The sequence below is a fragment of the Eulemur rufifrons genome, chromosome 2 (genome assembly GCF_041146395.1).
Source record: "Eulemur rufifrons isolate Redbay chromosome 2, OSU_ERuf_1, whole genome shotgun sequence".
NCBI classification, from domain to species: domain Eukaryota; kingdom Metazoa; phylum Chordata; class Mammalia; order Primates; family Lemuridae; genus Eulemur; species Eulemur rufifrons.
In genome coordinates this window covers 22604602-22625663 of record NC_090984.1, presented here as the reverse complement: position 1 = coordinate 22625663, position 21062 = coordinate 22604602, and the positions used below count along the sequence as shown (strand labels likewise).

The 21062-nt window shown below is 58.9% G+C and overlaps 1 protein-coding gene across 1 annotated transcript in view; it reads left to right on the top strand.

Annotated features, from left to right (window-relative positions):
• CCDC33 (coiled-coil domain containing 33) overlaps window positions 1–21062 on the top strand; it is a 102345-nt gene that overhangs the window by 65216 nt on the left and 16067 nt on the right. The window contains exon 12 of the mRNA XM_069491883.1: window positions 2717–2911. Within this exon, the coding sequence (XP_069347984.1) occupies window positions 2717–2911 (195 nt within the window). The remainder of the gene's footprint in view (window positions 1–2716; window positions 2912–21062) is intronic.

Below are 21062 nucleotides of genomic sequence, written 5' to 3'. Positions count from 1 at the left end.
TGCCCCTCACCTTATGTGACGAAAGCAACTGCCTTGGGCCTCCCCTGTAAATATCTGCACTATTTACAGGTCTAAAGATTTTCCTACAGGGCAGGGGACGGGAATGTGGGCAGGAGACCTGCAGGGTGGGAGGTGCTGGTGTTAAGCAGCCATGGGAGCAGATTTTGGCCAGGGCCAGCCCCAGAGCAGGGCAGAGCAGAGTCACTGAGTCTGGCAGCTGGGATGGGAAGTGCAGAATAGACTTAAAGTCTCGCCTCCCCTTCTCAGAACACCCCCCCTGCCCACGTGAGACTGATGGGGTGAGGGCACTGGTCTGGACCGAGGGGTTGGTCTCATCTTTATTTTAGCTTTGTGATGAAAGTAAATGAATTACGCATAGTAAAGTTCAGAATCCACATAAAGGTACCTGGTGAGTGCCCAGCTCTGACCAGGGGCTCAGGAAATGTCAGCTCTGGGTCGCTGAGTTGACCCAGCTGATGCTGGGGCCACACAGGTGGACATCAGGGAGGCAGGCTGTGGGGGAGGGGCTCCCTCGGCAATTGTCCCTGCTTTCAGTACTGATGGAGGCACCTCTGGAGACCTCTCCCTTGATTTCATTACTTCTACTTCCTCCCCTAACTGGATTAGATGGCAGTCTATGAAATCCAGGGCACTGAGATTGGCTTTCTGCCTGGAAATGAGGAGAAATGTCATTATGGGTCCTGAATCAGCATCTCACCCCAGCCCCAGGGGCCACCTGCTCAGTGGGGAGGTGGTCTCTGCCCTGACTAGTTACTCCTTCCTTCATTCTCTCCTGCATCCATCTAGCCACCCATCCATCTAAGATGCAGCTTATGTCTGGTGTGCAGCTGTTTTGAGCAGGAGACAGGTGTGGTACTGTTTTCTATCTAAAACACACAGACATCCAGAAAACTCCACGCCATCTGACTCAGATGCTACACTGGGTGCATTCATGTCAGCGGGCAGCCTCCGAGTGAATCCCGTCCTCCCTAAACCAGAGCTACCAAGAGGAGCAGGTGGGAGAGACGGCCAGGCTGATGCCCACAGACAGAACAGGCCCACAAGTCCTGGCTGTGTAGTGCAGCAGGTGGCCTGCCAAAGCCAGCCTCGGGTGCACCCAGTGTCTCACTCTTCCCATTCCAAGAGTCTTATCATAGCTGCTTTCTCTTTGGAATTATCTATTTTTGTGCCCACTGGATGGGGGTTGGGGGAGGATGGGGCCCAGACTGGACTGGACGCTTCTGTGTACTTGTATGACTGTCCCTTCCTCTACGGGCACAGCCTGAAAAGATTTCATGTTAATGAATTTCTGCACACCAAATTTTAATTGTAAAGGGCATACGGGAATAATTATTTAAAGGATCCCAGTGGTAAAGAGAAGGACCCAGTCCCAATTCCTCCAGCTCATCCGGGTGGCTTTTCAGAGTATCCACTTAAAGAGAGGCCCGCCCGCCTGTGCCCATTCTCACTCTGGTTGTTCGGGCACCTCTAACCCTGAGCACATCTGTCCTGGTTGGCACTGTGCCATTGCTCCATTTATTTCTAGCACAATACTCCAGACAGTGGAATAATTTGTCTGTGGCCAAGAGAGGATTCCAACAGCTGATGTAGGGTGGGACTGGCTCACCTTGGAGGTCCCTACAAACCCCGAGACTACATGGTTCTTTGACAAATGGGCATGTTTTAGAGATAACCACAGATTTCAAACAGAGCTTTAAAGTAACCTCTCCCCAAAGGGAGCCTGAACATGTCCCCAAGCACAAGGAACTTAAAGTTTTGTTAGAAAAACAAAAATAGCAAGCAAGTCTGGAATTAGAGAGCAGTGTGAAAGCGCAGGTAGCCAAGTGCTGGGCGGGAAGAACCCAGAAAAGCTACAAGCAAGTGTGAGCTGAGGCATCAGGGCTTCCCAGGGGGCTGGCATGTGAGTGGCCTCAGGTTTTGGACACACAGAGATGACAGCGAGGGTCACGCCGAGGGAGAAGGAGGAGAATAGGAAAAAGAACATGGAAGGAGAGAGAGGCTCACTGGAGTACACAGAAAGAGGAGACTCTGTTTAACAGGCAATAAGATCGGAGATGATAGAGATGAAATGGAAAATAAGTCTACACAGCAACGGGTGTCAAAAGAGAGTGGGATTTTAGAAGCTGTTACTGCACCGAGCGTGGGGTCAGACGTGGCATAGTTCACTTACTCTTCCAGCAACTATTTGCTGAGCGCCTGCAATGAGCCAGACGCTCGCATGGGGCTTACATCCTAGCGTGGGCATTGGAGGAGGGAGGCAGTTAACAAGTAAATCCGTTTTTTGAAAGTTAATTTTCTAGTAGAGTACGATGAACACAGGAAAATGGGATAGTGTGGGTATTGGAAGTGGGGTTACCTGAAGTAGAGTGAGCCCCTATTGCAAAGGGCAGGGCCTCCTGAGAAGATCGTGTCTGGGCTGAGATCTGAATGATGAGGACAGGACAGCCATGTAAAGATCCATGGGGACCTCTGGCTGGGGAACAGCAGATGCAAAGGCCCTGAGGCAGGAAAGGGCTTGGCTTGTGGGAGGACTAGCAAGCATGATGTTGTTCAGGCCCCGTGAACAAGGGCAGGTGGTGGGAGGTATACAGGGCTGGGCGTGCAAGGCTTCCTGCGCCATGGGGTCGGGGAGGCTTAGGGTGTAGCAGGTGTACTTACGGCCTGTCTGAAGTTTCCCTGCACCTTCTCTTCTCAGAGGCCAGAAAATTTCTTGACATCAGACAACAGCAAGGCTTTGCCCACCTTGGACCCGAAGGTCCTGGACAAGAAGCTGGGAACCATCCGTGAGTCCTGGTCTGACGCCACGGTGAGCCCCGTGCCGGGCTCCAGCACGCCCAGCTCTCAGGGGGCAGAGGAGGAGCCTCCCGTGCCAGAGACGTACCACGAGGTGGTGAGTGTCTCTCCGCAGGCAGGGAGGGCCGGAGCAGGAACCGGGGCATGGGGACTAGCCCATGCCTCGGGTGGCAATTGGCCGTCCCTCTGGCCACACGCTGCATGCGAGTTGGCCCCCAGACAAGCCGGTGGGAGGGGAGGCTTCTCCCTCTTACAGTCCCCCCACCTTTCGGACGGACCTTCCACATGATTTTCCGAACAAACCCCTAGAGCACTCGCAAGCCCGGGTTCCACCTACTCGTGTAGCCGTCGCCTCAGAACCCCCTCAGGAGCGTGGCCCCTGCGCCATGGGAAGCCCCTCTAACAGACTCGCTTGAACATATAAAAGGGAAAATTAGGGCCCAAAGCACAGAGGACACCAGCGTCGGGTAGAGTCCGTGTCCTTGACCGTGGGAGCGGGCGCGTCTCCCTGTTGCCACCAGTTAACCAGCTGCTCAGAGCGCTGGGGGAGGTGGTCCAAGTGGTGCCTTCATTGGTGAGGGTCCGTGCTGGGTCTCCACCCCTTGATGCTAAAGAACAGGCCTCCAAAAAGACAGTCCAAAGTCCCCAGCTGAGGTACCACCAGTGACCACGGGTGAACTGATGCGTGGCTTCCCTGCTGCCGCAGCGGGTCCCATGAGGAGCGCTGCTCTGGAAGGTCCCGAGACGGGGCCCCAGACAAGGCCATGTCCCCACAGGGAAGCCCACGGCATCCTCCTCTTGGGACCCGCCCCTGTCCACTGACACCTCCTCATCTTCCCCTGGCACTTCTGCACCTTTCTGGAACACGTCCCATCAGACGAATAGGAGGGCACCACGGCACTCGTGGCTACCACAACCCCCACCTCTCTCCTCCGCCCTTTCGGGGAACAGCTCAGACACAAACTACACTGAAATTAGAGATGCCGCTCTTGCCTTTGGAGCTTTGGGGCAGCATGAATAAACCAGTTCCTGCCACCCCCACATCCTGGCCATGTGACCTCCCTCCTTGCGCCTCTAAGAGGAGGTGATGCAGGGGAGAAAGGCGCAAGCAGACAGCCATGGAAGAAAGAAAGGGAAGGTGCGATCTGGGAGAGAGGCAGGCAGGAAGGAAGGTGGAAGGTGAAGGTGTCCGTCCCTGTCCCTTCCTGGTCACAGCCCTGCAGCGAGCTCAGCACAACCCCGCCTGCCCTCCCGACCCAGCTCAGCCTCCGGGCAGGGGCCTGCCAGGCCCCAGTCTCCGCCAGTGCAGCCCCCGCCCACCCCCAGGATGCAGACCTGGCCCCTGCATCGCCCCACCTCCTCCGGGAGCAGGGCCCCTGAGCTCTGCCTGCTAGACAATCCTCCCACGGCAGCCACCTGGGCACTGACACGGCAGGACTAGGGAGGGGGCAGTCCCCAGCCCCCACTGTGGCAGGGGCTCCCTGGTTTGGAGTCTGCTGGGCAAAGAATCCAAGGTCTGAGCTGAGGTCAGCAGGTCTGGATTATTGGAGAGGAATCAGATACAGATATCTTAATACCATGATTTATTTGGGAGAGATGCAACAGGAAGGGTTGGAATGGGTCGGGCTGGAGTCTTCTTTGTGTTTATAAAGCGTGATGATGGTGATCATGGAGGAGGGAAGAAGAGAAAACAGAGCTGAGGAAGAAACAGTCCTTAAATGTAGAATGAATCTGAGAGGGGAGCCGCTTAAACAATACTTTTAATATCGGAAAGAATGTTATAATAACGTGGGTAGTGGGTTTTGATTTTCTCTTAAGGATTAAAGTGAAAGAGACGAGACTAGACTGCAGCTGGAGATGTCAAGGTTAGCCATTAGCAGGAAGTGCTTTTGCGCAAGCGTAACCCTTGTGAGTGGCGGAGGGGAGAAAGGGGTGGCCTGGGGACACTGAGACGGGACTCTGAAAGGCACTGAGTGACGACCAGGGGCTCAGGCCACCCATGCCCACGGACTGTCAGAGGTGTGGTGAGGTGGGGCTAATGGAGAACTAACTCAGCCTGCCCCCCCAGACATCACCCCCAGCAGCCCCATCAGTGGCATGTGCGCAGAGAGAGGGTCCCCTGGTCCCTCTACCCTGCCTCCTGCTGGATACCTGGCAAGGCCGCAAGGACCTGCTTCTAGCCCTGGTCTACCACCAGGTTAGGTCCCCTCAGCCACCACCATGCAGCCCTGGAACTAAGGAGCCTCTGGGCTGCCCTGTCCAGACCTGGCCCAGCACAGGTGTTGGTAAATGCTTGCTGGGCGAAGCAATAAAACCTCTGGCAGGACAGCAAGAGCATTAGAAAGAGCACTAGACTGATCCGTTCATTATACAAAGGGTGGCAGTGAGGTGGCCCAGGGACAGGCAGGGAGGGACCTGCCCCAGGCTTCCTGATGTTGTGCTCCTGTGCTGCCTCGCATGCAGCCAAGGGAACCTGGGCTTTGCAGGGGCCTGCACGCTCAGCCAGCCCGGCACCATCAGGTCCTCGGACACCCACAGGGTGTGCAGGGCACCGGGCCTGGCCCTCTCTCTCACCCTGTCCCACTCTGCTCCAGGCCTGCCCTGTCCTTTCTGTTCCCGACTCTTGGCTCCACCCCATGTTCACCCTCCCACTCTGGCTCCGTCGCCCCAAGCATCATTCCTCTCTTCTGTTCTCACTGGGCTACTCTCGATCTCCTCAGCTCTACCAGGCTTGGCTATTCCTGCCTCTGACACTCTGCCCTAGCTGAGTCCTAGAGACCCAGCCCCCAGCTCCAGCTCCAGCTCCTACCCACCAGCCAGAGCCCGGAAGGCTCAGCGCAGCACCCAGACACGCACGTTCACGTGGCCTGTGGAGCCCGGTAACAGGCAATGGAACGTGGGCGGGTAGCAACAGTGCACAGCTCCGTGACAGTCACAGGTAGTGTGCAGTAATGGGTCACTGTTCCATAGCAACCAGACAAAATTACATAGCAATGGATGAACTCAAGCAACCAAGAGGCGCAGGGACAAGCAACAGAGCGCGGCCATGGAGCCGCGGAGTATCGGTGCATAGCAACAGCCCAAGCCACAGAATGATGTCACACAGCCTCGCATTGCAGGAGGACGCAATGCATGGTCACAGAACACAGAGTCACAGGGCAGCAGAGGACGCTTCAATAGCACTGGGGCACACTGGGTAGCAACGGCATGGTCACAAGGTGTGCAGCTCCTGGACATGTGGTCGGGGACTGGTCACAGCAGCAGAGCCTGCGGGTGAAGCAGTGGCACAGGGACATGCAGTGGTTGTGCAGTGACCAAGCTATTAACTGCTTCCCGGGCTCATGGCCGTATCTCCGGCCGTGAGCCTCCCAGCGTCCCTGATTTCTGTACGTCTGTATCTAGTCCCGTCACCATCCCCCAAGCGCAAGCAGCAGTTCTGTCTCGGATTCGCTTCAGAGCCTACTTTACCTTAATAGGAAATTAAACATCATCTGGAGAAAGGAGCACCTGGGCAATGGAGGCAGGAGCACGGGGCATGAGGTCTGTGGTGCACGTGCTCCCTGTTGCCCTGGGGCTGCAGCCCGAGTGTGCCCTTTGACCTGCCTCCATCCCCAGGCTGCCACCCAGCCACTCCTTCACGTCTCGGGACACCTGGTTTTGACGCAGGCCTTTCAAGTGCCATGTTGTCAACATGGTGCAAGGCTCCGGTCGTAGATGGGCCCACGGAGGGCCGGGTCCCACGGGCGTGGGCTTGGGTCAAGTGCAGGGCCTCAGGCAGGGGGAGAGGAGGCCTATACCTCCCTTCTGAGCGTCTGGGAAGCCTTGGTAAGGCTTTTGAGTGTGAAGAGTGAGGCGTTAAGGGTCGTCCTGAACGTGGTGACTCTCCGCACATTAAATAACCTGTGAGCCTCTCCCCGTCACCCCCCAGACAGCCTGAGCCCACCTCACACTGAGCCAGACCGTGTCTCCTGACACCAGCGTGAGAGCAGGGACGCTGAGGGGGCTCCGAGCCGTCTCTAGCCGGGCCCACTTCCACCACAAAGGGCTATGAGACCCCTGCATGTGCCTGGGCTCCCCACTCCTCCAGCCAGGCAGAAAACCAGGGCTCCCCACCCTGCCAGGGGCCCAGCCCTGTGTCCAGCTGGGGGAGGGGACGAGGAGGAAGAGGCCAAGGCCCCAGCTCTGGAAATCCCCCAGCAGACGGGAGCAAGCCACAGCCCCGGAGACGATGACTGGCACAGAGTAGGTGCACAGTAAATCCCAGGGAGGGACGACCAGGCAGAGGGGCATGGTTCAGACACCGCATCGTCTTAGCTGCCACACTCAGCCAGTATTGCCAGCATGCCTAGTAAACCCTCTCGGTAAAAAAGGGAGAGGGAGAAAGGCAGGGCCAGGAGGGCTTCCTGGCGGAGGTGGGCTGTGCTTGAACTTTGGCTAAACAGGAGGAGGTGCTCAGACACTGTTCAAGAAGGGCGTGTCCAGTGCAGAAATGCAAGCACAGAGCTGCTCCCCGCCCTGTCTCCCTCCCTCTTCTCTCTCTCTCTCTCTCTCTCTGATTCCTGTTGCCCTCCCTCCCTTGCCTCGCTCAGAGGAGATTCGTGGCAGGCCAGAGGGCCCTCATACCAGGAGATGAATAATTGACAAGGGTTGTTAAAAGATTCAGTGGAGTTTTTGCAGCCTCCTCACGCTGGAATAACTCATTCCTTTCATTCTCTCTTTGAAAGCCTTCCCCCTCCCTCCACTGTCTCCTCGGCGCTTCACACACCCCCACTCTGAGCAGACTGCTTTTGTTCCTCTCCCTTTCTTGACTCTGCTGGACCCGAGAACCATCCCGCCCTGGATCCCTCAGTCTCCTTAAATCCACTTCCCCAGCCGCCCCAACCCCTCGGAACCCGCACCCCAGGGCGGCAGGCTGGCTCCAGTGAGAGGGCCCCTTTCCTGGGTGCAGAGAGGAAGGCGGGCCCGAGAAGCCGTGGCTTCTCCCAAGGCTCACTGCGGTGGAGGTGGGGGGCTCAGGCCCCAGAAAGCCAGGCCTCCCAGCCCAAGGACCCCTCCCCTCCCAGGCAGGCAGAGCGCCGCTGCTCCGCTACACCTTCCCAGGGTGCTCGCAGACGTGGTGGCCCTCCACCTTGGTTCCTCCATCTGTAACACAGGGCAGCTGCTTACCCTCCTCTCCCCTCCCCTCAGGATCAAATGGGACAAGTGAGGGGCCTTCAGAAAGGGAGCAGAGACACCTACGAGCCCAGTCCTTTGTGTCTTCCTGGCATGGCCCTAGGGTGACCGGCCATCCCTGTTTGCCCGGGACTGAGGGGTGTGAGACTTGCAGTGCTTAAACCAATCGGTCCCAGGCAAACCTGGACTGGGGTCACCCTCTGTGACGTGGAACGTTGCCCTGCTCCAGGCCTGACCCATTAGAGGCTGCCAGACCCCCTACCGCTTTCAGCGTCCCCCAGCCACAGCCACACGCCCTCTGCCAGCCCAGCCAGCTCCGTGCTGTTCCCTGCACTCACAGCACTCCCACTGCTCCTCGAAGTGACCTTGAACTCCTTTCCCCTTTCTGGGCCCCAGTTCCTGCCTCTGTCAGCAAAGGAGGTTGGAGCAGATGTTCCCAAGTCCCCTGGGACTCCTGCACTGCCCCGAGCCTTTGTCCTGCCCCCAGGCCCACCCCGGGCTGAGGTCTGCAGCCTGGCGAGGCTGACCCAGGCTCAGACCGGCCTCAACGCCCTCAGCACCACCTGGTGGCAGGTAGAGCACCCAGAGCCGGAGCCTTCTTGCAGCCACCGCCAGCAGGCACCAGAGAGGGAACCCAGGGCAGCCCTGGTACTGCCCACATCAGTGGCAACAAGGAGCAGGAACTCAGCTGGGGTGATGGCGTCACAAAGCCCTGGGAGCTGAGGGAGCCGGCCTCACAGGGCCGGGTAGTTCAGCCCCGAGCCCGGCCTGGGAGGTGGATTACCGGGTCCTGAGAACACAAGTCCCATCCGGGGACCCAGACCCTTCGGACTCCCAAGAGGCAGAGAAAACACAAGAGAAACAGAGAGTGAGACAGGGACAAAGAAAGCAGAGCCAGCTGCTGTCCACCTCAACAGCCTCCAGACAGATGCCCCTGACCCAGTGCCCCTTCAGGACACCCTGCGAGTGCCACCAGACACGTTCCCGAGACTCCCGTCACCCCATCCCTCCTGCTGCATTCCTCAGCCTCCCTGGCCCAGTGTTCCTGGCCTCAATGTGCCGTCAGTCCTCTCTCCCCGCCTCCTTCACAGGCACCTTGCTCCCACCTGGCCTCGAGGCTGTGCTCATCACACAGGCGGAGGGTTCTCCCTGCGCTCTGCCGCCCTGAGCCAGGAGCCCTGCAGGCTGCGGGGGGCGGGGGTGGGGGTCCAAAAATAAATACTTGTCAGGGGGCAACCGTCCTGAGCCACGCTGAGAACCTCGCCAGCTCCCCTCTCCTTCCTGTCCCTGCCCCCACTCTGTCCCTTCTTCTTCCCTACTGCCCACACTCGCACCACGTGCAGGGCTTACCAGGCATTTGAGGAAGGAAGGAAGTGGGGAGGGGAGAAAGGTGGGAAGGAAGAAATAAGGATCCCCCCCCGCCACCCCACACATGTCCCTGCCGTCTCCCCCTGCAGACCCCTCGCTCACCCATGCAGCTCTTGCAGGTGGAGGCCCATGGTCACCACTCCAGAGCGGTGTGGCCTTGGCTACATCACTCTACCTCTCTGATGCTGTCTCCTCGTTGTTAAGTGGAGGGAATACTGTCACCCCATCCACCCCTTGAGGGTGCAGGGAGGATTAACAGGAGAATGGGGGGCAGTGCCTTGGAAACCACACAGGGCTGTCCACTCTGCAGGGGTTTATTAATAGTCACTGTGTTCACGGGGCCCCACAAGGGCGAGAATGAAAGGGGGGAGCACAAATCCCCCGGGCCTCTCCCTCTGACCCCTGCTCCAGAGAGGCTGTTCCCGGACCCCTGACCCACTCCTCCTCCCTCCTTCCCCCCACCCCTCCGCGTCTCCGGCGGGCCATTCTCCTCCTCCATCCATCACCTGGGACTAAAGAGATTAATAAACGAGACTCATAGCTCAGCTGCTGGGATGCAGCAGATATTTACGGCTCCGTTTCAATTTGCAGAGAGATTAAGTGTTTGTCGATTTATTGTCTCTTGGCGTGTGCAGGCGGCTGAGCAAGGCCCCCTGCCGGCCAGCTCCCCCGCCCTTGCTCCACACACCCCGTGCACACGCGTGTGGGCTCGTTGCCTCCCACCCCAACCCCAACCCGCCCCTGGAGCCGGGGGGAAGCCCGGTGCTGCCCAGCCGGGGAAAGCTACTGGCCACTGGAGGGGCCTGTCTTGCTGAGTGACTTGGGCAGAGGAGCAAGTGGCCTTGACCCCGGGAAAGGGCCTTGAGGTACACAGAACAGGGTATTAGGCAGGATGGGGAGGGGACAGTGGCATCCTTAGGCTGATTTGGAGGGCCCAGGCTGGCCGTCCTGCAGCCTTGTCTGTCCCCACCTGGCCAAGTAAAAGTGCCGCAGAGCCCAAGCCCCACGCTTCCAGATCACTCCTTCGGTCCCCAAGACCCCAGAATTCCCCGCCCGGTGGGCCTGAGCCTGCTTCTGAGCACTGTGCAGGCCCCTCTCTGACGCCCGTCCTCCTGAGGGTTGAATGCTTCAGGGGGTGCAGCTCCGCCCAAGGGATGGCTGTTTGGGGGGCACATTCTGAGACCCTCCGTTTATGCTTCTGTCCTGGGGGAGGGGAGGCTTCCACAGAGAAGACCCTGCAGAGGCCCAGGGAAGTGAGCCGGCCTGGGGAGGCTGGTGAGAAAGGGGGCGTCACCCAGGGACTGAGAAGGGAAAGCACCAGCGCCCCAAGTGCCAACAGTGCCTGAGGACCTAGAAGGGGACAAATGAGCACAGGGAGCAAAAGTGCCACGTGCTCCCCACCCCCAGGCCCCCGCTGTCTCCCCCTTCCCTGTTGACAGTGCAGTCTGGCACATGCACCCATATTCATTCATTCATTCACTCCACCAGCTGTTCCAGCACCTGCTCTGAGCCAAGTCTGGTTAGCTCACCCCACAGACCCCTCCCCCGCCCCGACACGTGCAGCTCTAGTGGGCTGGGGTCCCGTTTCCACCACTCAGGAGCTGTGTGACCTTGAGCAGCTCACTCCCTCTCTCTGATCCTGGCTCCTCGTTGTTCAGTAGAGGAAATAACGTCCCCTACTGTTGTCTTGAGGCTGCTGAGAGGGTTGACAGGAGGGTGGCTGGCAGTGCATTGGGAACTGTGCAGGGCTGTCTGCTCTGGCACTTTGCAGCAGGCTGATTAGTTGTCACTGTGCTCACGGGACCCTCTGACACTAAGGAGAGAGAAGGAAGCAGCATGACTCATCCAGGCCTCTCCCTGTGACCCCCTCTCCTGAAGCTCACCCCGAGATAAGTGGCAGTCACACAAAGGTGACCCTGTGCGAGGGTCCCTGTCCTCGGGAAGGGCCAGATGAGCAGGAGGAGCACATCGGGAATTGGGAGTGTGTGGTCAGGACGGGGCACAGATTGCTCAGGGGCTGTGGGCGCACAGAGGGGGCACACCTAACCCTAACGCCACCCCCACCGCCCAGGCAGGGCACACGCTATACAGAACGCCAGGGCAGTGCGCAGATGACACTGTGATAAACAAGACAGAGAAAAGCCAGCCGAGCATCCATGATGCTTGTTAGGATGAAAACAATGATAGATCTTTGTTGATAGATCTTTGGTTTGTTGGTAGAAGAGGAAGGTCAGCAGGTAAACTCGTTCCTGCAGGAGGAATTCGTTGATCTGTTGAGTGGAAATTGCTAGTTTGTGTGTGTGTGTATGTCTCTCTCCCAGATGGGGCCTGGGGTCTCACCAAAAGGTGCTGTGGAGCCCTCAGGGCTAGTCCCTTCCCTTTCTGGACCTCAGTCTATGTATCTGGCAAATGGGGAGAACAGCTCCTCCAGTGAGAGGTGAGACAGTCTTAGGGGTGTGGAGGAGGGCACTGAGCGGGTGGATGGGGGAGTGGATTGGCCAAGTCAGGGCCTGGCCCCAAGCAGCCGGGAGGTCTGGCTCAGAGGAGATGAGGAGGAGAGAAAACTAACATCAGGGAGGAGCGTGAGGAGGCCTGGGGTCCAGACCCGAGGAGTCAGCCTGGCTAGACCTCTCCTCTCTGGGCCTCTGTTTCCCCATCTGTGCAGCGAGGGGCCTGGGTGGACAATTTCCTCTTTCACCCCAGCAAACAAGGCAGGCAGGGAGGGGCGGCCTCCCGAGCTGTCCTGATCCCGGCAGCTGCTGCCGCCCCGTCTCACTGTCCACCCCAGTCCTTGATTAGCGGTGGGCGGGCGGGGCAGGAGTGTGGCATTCTCGGTAAACAAAGCCAAGATGATGAGGCCATAAATTGCTGAGCACTTGAGTCATCGCCGCTGGGTGGGGGTGGACCGCACAACCAGGCGACTGGGAAAGACGGTTGCTAACCTGGGAGATGGGGCCGGTCCCTTCTGCAAACTGCAGCCCAGCCTGTCCTCAGCCCGCTCTCCACTAATACTAAGTGTCCCCCAACAAGATGTGCTGAGCTCTCGCTCTGCACCCAGAACATTGGTCATAGCCTCATGTAACCCTTGCATCAACCTGGAGAGGGGCATACAGTTATCACCCCCACTGCGCAGGTGCGGAAACTCTGGTAGGTCACTCACCCTCCCAGGGCCACTGGGTGAGACCGAGGGAGAGTCCTGGTCTGTCACAGCTCTGGGGTCTCCAGCCCAGCCGTTGATCCTGCAGCTGCCTTGGCCAAGCCTGGGACTCAGAAGTCAGGAGCCTGGTGAGCCTGACTCACCACCTCCCCAGCCCATCCGGGAGGGAGGGGACTTTGGTTTCCTAGTAAACACCTAGACAGAGCTCTCTGGCTATGGTCTCTTCCCCGGGCCCACCAGGGACATTTGAGAGTGCAAGTGAGGCCCACATGCTGTGTGTCTAGACCCCAAGTAACTGAAAGTTATAAATCAAGCCGAAGCCAGCAAACTATTAAATACATTCTGCTCCTCCACCTTGACAAATACACCTGTGAACAACCTCATGGAAGCCTCAGGTTCCACAGCGGACCCTTCGGCACAGAGACAGCCGCTCCCAGCCCCTGGCTCTCATCCCACCCCTTCCCTTTCTCTTCTCCTCACTCAATGGCAGTTCAACACCCACGAGACTCTGTGGGATCTTCCGAGTACACAGGGGCACACTGCCATCTTCAGGAGGACAGGCCCCGGAAGCAGGAGGGAATTCGGGGTCCCGGTTACCCCGGGTGTGGTCTAATGGGGGCACAGGCTCTGGGTGTGCATGTCCTCTTGACCCCACCAACTCCTCCCTCCGAGGAGGGCCATGGCAGGACCCTGGAACACACAGGGCCAGGGCAGGAGCCCGTTGTCCGGGGCTAAGGACAGAACTGTCCCTTCCCCAGCCCAGTGACTCTATCAGGGTGTGCTCCTGCGCTCGGATTAAATGCTTTTCAGTGCGATCCAATTTCCGCCTGACACATGGACGAGAAAGGCCCAGTCCACGCGTGCACGCGCGCGCGCGCGCACACACACACACACACACACACGCCCCACGTTTGGTGCTAAATATCCCATCAAGTCCACAGATAATAGAGAACAGGCAGTTCACTCCCAGTTTAATCAGATAAAATAGCCACTCATAGGCTCCTGCCAGGGCAGACATCTCCCCCTTAGGGGAGGAACTGGGAGAGAAAGGGTGAGACTCCAGAGGCTGGAGTATGTGGGCTGTGCCTTTAAATCTTCAAGGAGGGGGGACAGTTGTCCACGGGGGACTAATTATCCTTCAGCCTTTAGCCAGCTCTTACTCAAACAGACAAAAGGGGGCTCAGCAGCCCTGGCGGTGGCGGCGGGCGCTCAGCCTCCTGCAGCAGAAAGCGTTTCACTCTCAGATATGCAAATCCACCTCTGAGGGGTGGGCCCCGCAGAGGGGCTGAATGGGACTGCGGGATTTGGAAGGGCGGGAAAGGGCAATGGCGCTGGACCCTCAGAGGACTAGTTTGGGAGACTGGAGGCATCTCACTCTTTCTCTCCAGGCTGGGGAGCCCACCCAGCCCTGCTTCACCAGTGGGGGGGCGGGTCTCACGGAGGCCAAGACGCAGGCCCCTCCCTCCTACCTTCTCCTTTGTGTGGTGGGGGCTCCCGTGGAGCCGGCTCAGGGTGGGGAGCTGGCAGCCCCTCCTCCCTAGGACACAGCCCCCAGGTGACCTGTCCCAGGCACAAATCTAGACAAGCCACCCCTGCCCTGAGCCCGTCTATGGTTCCCTTACCTGTGGCTCGAGCCCCTCAGGCTGATTGGACACTGGGACCACTAAAGCCTGTGCCCTGAGCCTTTACTTGACCCCAGAATATTCTACCCACATCCAACTCTGATGTGCCCGCTCACAGCTCCAGGGCTTTGCTCCGCCTTGTATCCCCTCCCCCCCTCCATCCTGGGTGCCTGGCACACAGTAGGTGCTCAGTACATGTGTGCACACTGGATGCAGAAAATGTTCCTTTCTAAGCAACTAACATGGACCGGGGTTGGTCCGGACCACAGAGGAGAAGTTTGCTTCCGACTCAGCTCTCAGCCGGCACCGACAGGAACCTCAGTCTTTATAGCTGTGAAATGGGGATAATGCTAACCCCTACCCCACAGCCTGGCTGTGAAACTCCCATGGTGCCTAGAGAGGGCTGTGTGAGCTATGAAGAGCCTCTTGTGTCTTATCTTTCCCAGCAGAGGGTGAGGAGGACAGTGTCAGAGAGTTGGACCAGACCCCATTTCTCTCCGCCCCTCTAAGACGCTCATGTGGCACAACCATCAGCCACTCCCTTGAGGAATCTATGCATCCACTGCATATGGGTCTCTGCCCTGCCTGGTCCAGACTCCCCCAAGTCCTCTACCAGCCATCTCGGCAGGAGGGTCCGCACCCTGAAAGTGGGTGGGCAGCTTACAGACTCTGAGCCAGCCAGCGGTGCCGTGCAGGGACCGGAGAGGTGGGCATGGTACAGAAGGCCTGGCTAATCAGGATTGGAACTCTGCGACTGACCCGGCGCCCTGGGGTGGGCATGGGCAGGGTCACCTGGGAGACTCAGTGGGGAGGGTACCCCAGGCTGCCCCCATAAAGCCCCTCCTCTCATTGCCACCTGTGTCTGTGAGGGTCTGGGCCCTGGATTTCCGTTGCTTGGGAAGCAGACGAGACCTAGGCAGTGGTTAAGCCCGAAGGAGGGTGCAGAGAAGGGGTGGGGGAGGGCGAGTCGCAGGGGGACAGTGGCCAAACATGCTGGGTGACAGGCCAGGGAAGGAGGGGGCTCTGAAAGGAACGACTGCCTTGAGGCTCCAGTCTCAAAAGGCAAAGCTGAGCACAGAGATTTCTGGAAGCATTGCCCAGGATTCGGAAGGCGGAAGCTGTGAAGCTGTGGGGTGCCCTGGAGCCAGGCAGAAATGGAGTGTTTTTCAGCAACTCAGGGCTGGGAAGGAAGCTCTGGCCTGGGCTGGAGGCAGGAAGGGTGAACCAGCCCTGGGGGCTTGAGCCACTGGGGACGGGTGGGCAGGGAGCATACCTGCTCCTAGAAAAGATGTGAATGGGACCTGAGAGGCAGAGACAGGTGGGTGGGCTTCCAGGGATGGGGGCCTATACACGCCCCACCCCAGGGCAGGCTGCCCCAGGCAGTACCCTAAGGGTTGTCCAGCCTCACCAGCCTCCCTCTGCTCCTCCTGGCTCACCAGGCCCGGGCCTTGGGAACAGAGGACCCTCCCTCTCCATTGGCCCTCCTAGTGCTGGCTTTACAGGGGTATAGGTGAGACCCACCTGCAGCTCACCTGTGACAGCTGAGCTCCCTGGCCCAGTCCCTGCCCCACCCACTGTCCCACCCAGGGTTCAAGGTGGTCTAGGCCCTTGGATTCCCCAAGAGGCCCAGATGTCCAGCCAGGGCTCCTGTCCCCGATCTCTCCTCTCCACAGCCCCTGCCCCAGGGCTTTCCCTCCGCCTGAGTGGGGACAGTGAACAGGAAGCAGTGAGGACACACCTTCCTAAGGGGGAGGGTAGAAATGACAGCCTAGAATTAAGCCTTGGAGAGCACACTAATCTAAAGAGATGATGTTCTAAATCGTGGGATCGCAGCCCTCCAGCCAAGGATGACCAGGAACACACCTAACACACCTGTGGTCCAGCAAACGTGGGTTTGCTGACTCGTTGTAGCAAGCGGGCTGCAACCACAGGGAGCTGTGAGCATCTCAGAGCAAGTTGGAAAGAATTTAAAGGATTCAGGCTGGTGTTAGGTGATGTGGGGAAGGGTTGAAGGACACAGGGCTCTGCTCGAGTTGGGTGCAGTTGGGAGGCAGGTACTTCTAAGAGACAGTGTCACAGTGATTCTTATCTAGAAGGCAGGAGCAATGAAAGGAGCCAGGAAAGGGAGACGTTTGGTCCTCTCCATGGTCGGACAATGTGCTTGTTTTATCTGTGTTCATACATGTTACGGAGTGGCCGGAGAGTGGCCTTGTATGATGCTATGACATTATGTTTGGCAGGAGGGCACCAGGGTCTAGCTGTGGCCGGCCATCAGGGGCTGCTTTTCTTTCTTGGTAGCTTCAGGCAATGACTGAGGAGAGAGGGAAGGGACAGGCGACACTCACTTCCCACTGCCAGACTCGGGGCTCAGCACTGGACAGACTTGCTCACTTAATCTTTACCACGGCCCTCTCCCCGTCCTACAGAAGGGGAAACTGAGGCTCAGAGAGGCAAGATGCTCATCAGAGTTGAGAGGAGCCAGCAAAACTGGAAGTAACCAGAGTTCTTTCTCCAAAGTCCCCTCACACCCGTGTCCTTGCCTGGGGGCTGCGCCTGCACCCGCACTCGGGACCCCATGGCCCTGCCTTGTGTCCCCAGACATCCCGGCTGGGCACGCGTGTCAGCAGCCGCCCAGGCTGGTCCCCTGTGCCTAGAGGTGTGAAGGGTAATGAGGGCCCGTAATTAAGGTTTCTGGAGACGTGGCCGGGAGATTTATAGACAGGCCTTGTCAATAACCGTGCCGCCGGCTGCGGTCCGGCAAGACGTCGATAAGCGCTCATTACGGCTTCTCCCGGCTCCCTGCCCTGCCCCCGCCAGCCCCTCCTGAGCTGTCAGCCCGCCTGTTCACAGCGCCTATGTACACAGGCTTCGCTCAATTAATTTGCACTTGTTGGCACCATCTGTTCTTTTCATGTGTCCTTACCGCGAGTGTGTGCGTCCTGCCTCCTCCGCAGATGTGCTCCAGAGCGGGGCCGGCAGCCCTCCTTGTAGAAACTCGGGCTCCCTGGGCAGGGTCACGTCTCCCCCTCAGACTGGGACCTCTCAGGGTGCTGTCTCCCCCGTGGTCTAGGACCTCTGAAGACAAGGCCAAGTCTTCCTCCTCCTCGATCTCCTTCCCCGACCCTTGTCCCTCACCCTGCTGAGCCAAGCTTGGCCTGAGACCCTCCCAAACCCCTCCGAGCCTGAGCCCACCAGTCAGGGCCTCCGCCCTCCAGAGGAAGCTCCCTACCCCAAGTCACCATCCCTTGGAAGGCTGGCTGCCCCCGGGTGCTGGGAGGCAGGGCTTCGGTTCTGGCCCCAGCTCTGGCTCCCGCAGCCCGAGTTTTGCCACGTCGCTCCCCAAGAACGGTGACATCTTTGAGTCACGGGGTTGGAAAGGGGCTGAGAAGCGACTTGCAAGTCTGTTTCCCTTGAGTGGCATCTGTCAAGGGTGGCACAGGGGCCTAGACTTGGACAGCTCCCAGAGTGGGGTGAGTCACAGCCTGGTGGCTCCAGGATGCCAGGACAGGTGGCTCACCCCGAGAACCGAGAAAAGGCAGCAACTCAAGGGCACCTGCCCTTGGCTGTGTCCCCATCCCGAGGGTTTTGGCAGCCAACGGCCCCACCTACTCTGCTCTGGGCCAGTCTCTCCTCCAGAAGGTCTCTCGGTCCCTTCCAAGTCTGATAGACTGTGCTTCTGGCCCTGAGAACAGATTTCTGACCCCAGGGGGCTGCGAATGCTGAGCTAGACCAGCCGCGAAAGTTCTGTGGGAGGCAGGGCAACCTCTTGCCCGCCCTGGGCTCTGGGTCCTGCACAGCCACGGGGTTTGTTTACGAGGCAACCAGGCCTTACACTGGGAGGGTCTGTGGGAATTCACAGGCACGCTGCCGCTGGCATCTAGCTCTGGCCCCGCCCGCCTCACCTGACTCTAATAGGCTCCATGCCGGGCCTTAGCCTGGCACCCGAGGCCCCCGTGACCGGGCCCTGCAGCCGCTCCAGCCTCCTCTCCACCCATCCTGACTGTCTGCCAGGCTGCTTCTCACCTTCCCACCTTTGCTCCTGCTCTTCCCTCTGCTGGCACTGTACCCCTTCCTCACACCTGTAGCATCTAACAAACTTCTACTCATCCTTCAAAACCTATCTCTGGTTCTGACATGCCTTCCAGTACACCCCTGCCTGCACCCCGGGGTGGGGAAGGGCTGGCTGAGGGGCTGCCCCACTACCGCACTCACCATACTGATTTATTGGGTCCCACTGCCTGTTGCCACATCCACCAAGGTGCCAGCTCCTCAAGGACAGAGACTAAGCTTTGGTCTCATCTGTGTCCACTGTGCCAGGCACAGGGCCTGGTCCAATGGGGTTGCCAGAGAGCAGGTATTGAACTGAAGGGACCCTAGTGTCCTCGGCCTGGGTGGGGGAAAGGCAATGCTCACCCCTCCCTTGTAGATGGGAGGAGACACTCCTCTTGTCACCCTGGCTGCCCACTGTTAGGGTCATGGGGGCCTCGGGGCCGGCAGTGGATTCAGTTAGGACCAAAGGCAGATGTACACTGTGCGATACACAAGGAGGGGCTTTAACCAAGCTCCTGCCCCCCCTCCCCCACTGCTCCCAGCTCCTACCCTGGGCCTGTCCTAGGGCCCCTGTGTGCATGTCATTGGCATCACGGTGAGTCCCTTCCTGCAGACCACTCCGAGCTGGAGTGCCAGGGGTTCGGATTTGGCTGGGGCTGTGAGGGTGGGGGGCGTAGTTCTTGGCCTCCCTGTGTATTGCAGGCCAGTGGTGCGTTCCTGCCAAAAGAGGGTTTTAGAAACGGAGGGCCATGTTCCCTTGGCATGTGTCCCGCCTCCAGGTGCTGTTGTCTCTCACCTCATGTGGCCCATGTGCAGGGACACAGAACCCCGGGTGCTCAAAAGTCCCCCCTGAGCCGGAGCAGAGGCCCCCGGCGAGGCAGAGCCCAAAGGAATCTGGCAACACACCAAAAGCAATGGTGAAAACCACCCCAACCCTGTCTCCTGTCCTCCCCACTGTGTCCGATGTGCTGGGAGGACGGGACACAGGACAGCTACAGAAGGTGTGAGCCAGACATGCATGAGCCCATGGGGTCAGGGGAACAGCGCAGACAGTGGGGCTCCGGGAGATGGGTGTGGGGCCCAGGGGAAGCCACCGTGGGGGACCAGGGAGGCATCTGTACCTTCTGGAAAAACTGGCTTGAGACTCTCCTGCCAGCGCTGAGCATGGTTACCAACGTCCTGCATGCCCCACCTGAGTTCAGCTGAACCTCGGGCCCTGCAATGGGGAGACCCCAGCCCTGCGAGTGAGGAAGTTGGAAGCACGAGCTCTGCCCTGGTGGACTTGAGGGCCAAGGCCAAGGCCAGTCGAGAACGGGAAAGCCAGCCCCAGGGTCTGGGAGGTGGTTAAGAGCCCAGACTCTGCAGCCAGCTCCTCGACTCAGACAGGTTCCGCGACCTCATGCCTCACTCTCCTCTGTGGACCCGGCAGAACGGTAGCTACTTCATTAGGTTACTGGAAGGACAAGGTTAGATTGATCAGCTCATGGTGAGCTCTTGTTACCTGGTTCAGGCTCCAGAAGTTCAGAAAGGAGGCCAGGGAGAGTGGGAAAGCCTTCATCCGGAGGCAGTGGGCTGCAGGGCGGATCTGCAGAGGCGGGATGAGGGCGCCTCCTTCCTGCTGGTGGAGGAACTGCGTGAGCAAAGGCACAGAGGCAGGCGGACCAAACCCGTGCGCTCCCCCCAAGGTTCTGAGGCTGCAGCAGTGGGTGGTGTGGGGGTGGCTGGTGGAAAGGGAGCTGTGCTATGAGGCTCGGGGTGGGGGTGAGGCCGGGAGCACAAGGGACCTTGACCGCCAAGCTGGTAAAGCAGGTGTGAACAAAGCCCCCAACACCACCGGGCATCTCTGTAGGAATATTTTGGGGGTATCTCGCTGTGCTTTAAAGGGTGAGGAAGGAACTGGGGGGCTTGGTAGTACCCATTTTACAGATGAAATGCCTGAAACTGGGTGGGGCCTGCTCAAGGGCTCCCCCTCCCTCTCAGCAGCCCACACTTATTCTGTGTCCCTCCAGTGATGCGCCCCTGAGGGTCCACCTCCTGCCTCGCCCCAGAGCCGGGCTGGAAGGCAGCCATGTCTGGGGCCTGGCTGAGCTCAGAGGAGGCCGCCACGTGGTGCATTATTGATGGGGCTTCTAATTGTGCGTTTCCCAAAGTCTACAGGCTTTTGATGAAAAATTCATGGCATGCCCGCGGATGGGAGCAGATTCGATCGATTGGCAGCGTGGCAGGCGCAGGAGGACGGGGCCCCTCTCAGGGAGGGGCTGCTGAGGGCTGGTCTGGGGGGAGCATCGGTTGGCGTCGCCCTCCTCCCAGGCTTCTGGCCCCCCCGAGGCGTGGGATGGGACCTGCACACACAGCAGGAGGCAGCAGCCACGTGCCTGGAAGGGAGTCTGAGGCTGGGATCAGTAAGGCCCAGGGCCCACATCCAGGGTGCCCTCAGGGTAAATGGCGCCATCCAGGGAGGGTGGCCGGCACCACCAAGCACCTCACTGTCATTTCCCTAGGGGAGCATTAGAGCCTCCAGAGCCCCTCGTGAGGCTCGCACAGAGGAGGGAGCACTATTTCCAGAGCCACTTGTCTGTGCCAGGCACTGTGCTCGGAGGTTCACGCCCACGGCCTCATTTGAGCCCCCAACAGCGCTGTGAGATGGGCACAGGGATGCTCCCCATTTAACAGAGGAGGAAACTGAGGCTTAGAGAGGTTAAGTGACCTGTCCAAAGTCATTCAGCCAACTGGTAGCAGAGCCCACTCTCTCTCCACTCCACCGGGCCAGCTAAAATAGGAGCCACCAAGCAGCGTGGGGATTGTCTTGTCCAAACCCCTGCCTGTCCCTATCGCACAGAGGAAGAAAACCCGCTAAGAAAAAGTTAATTGTGTTGGCC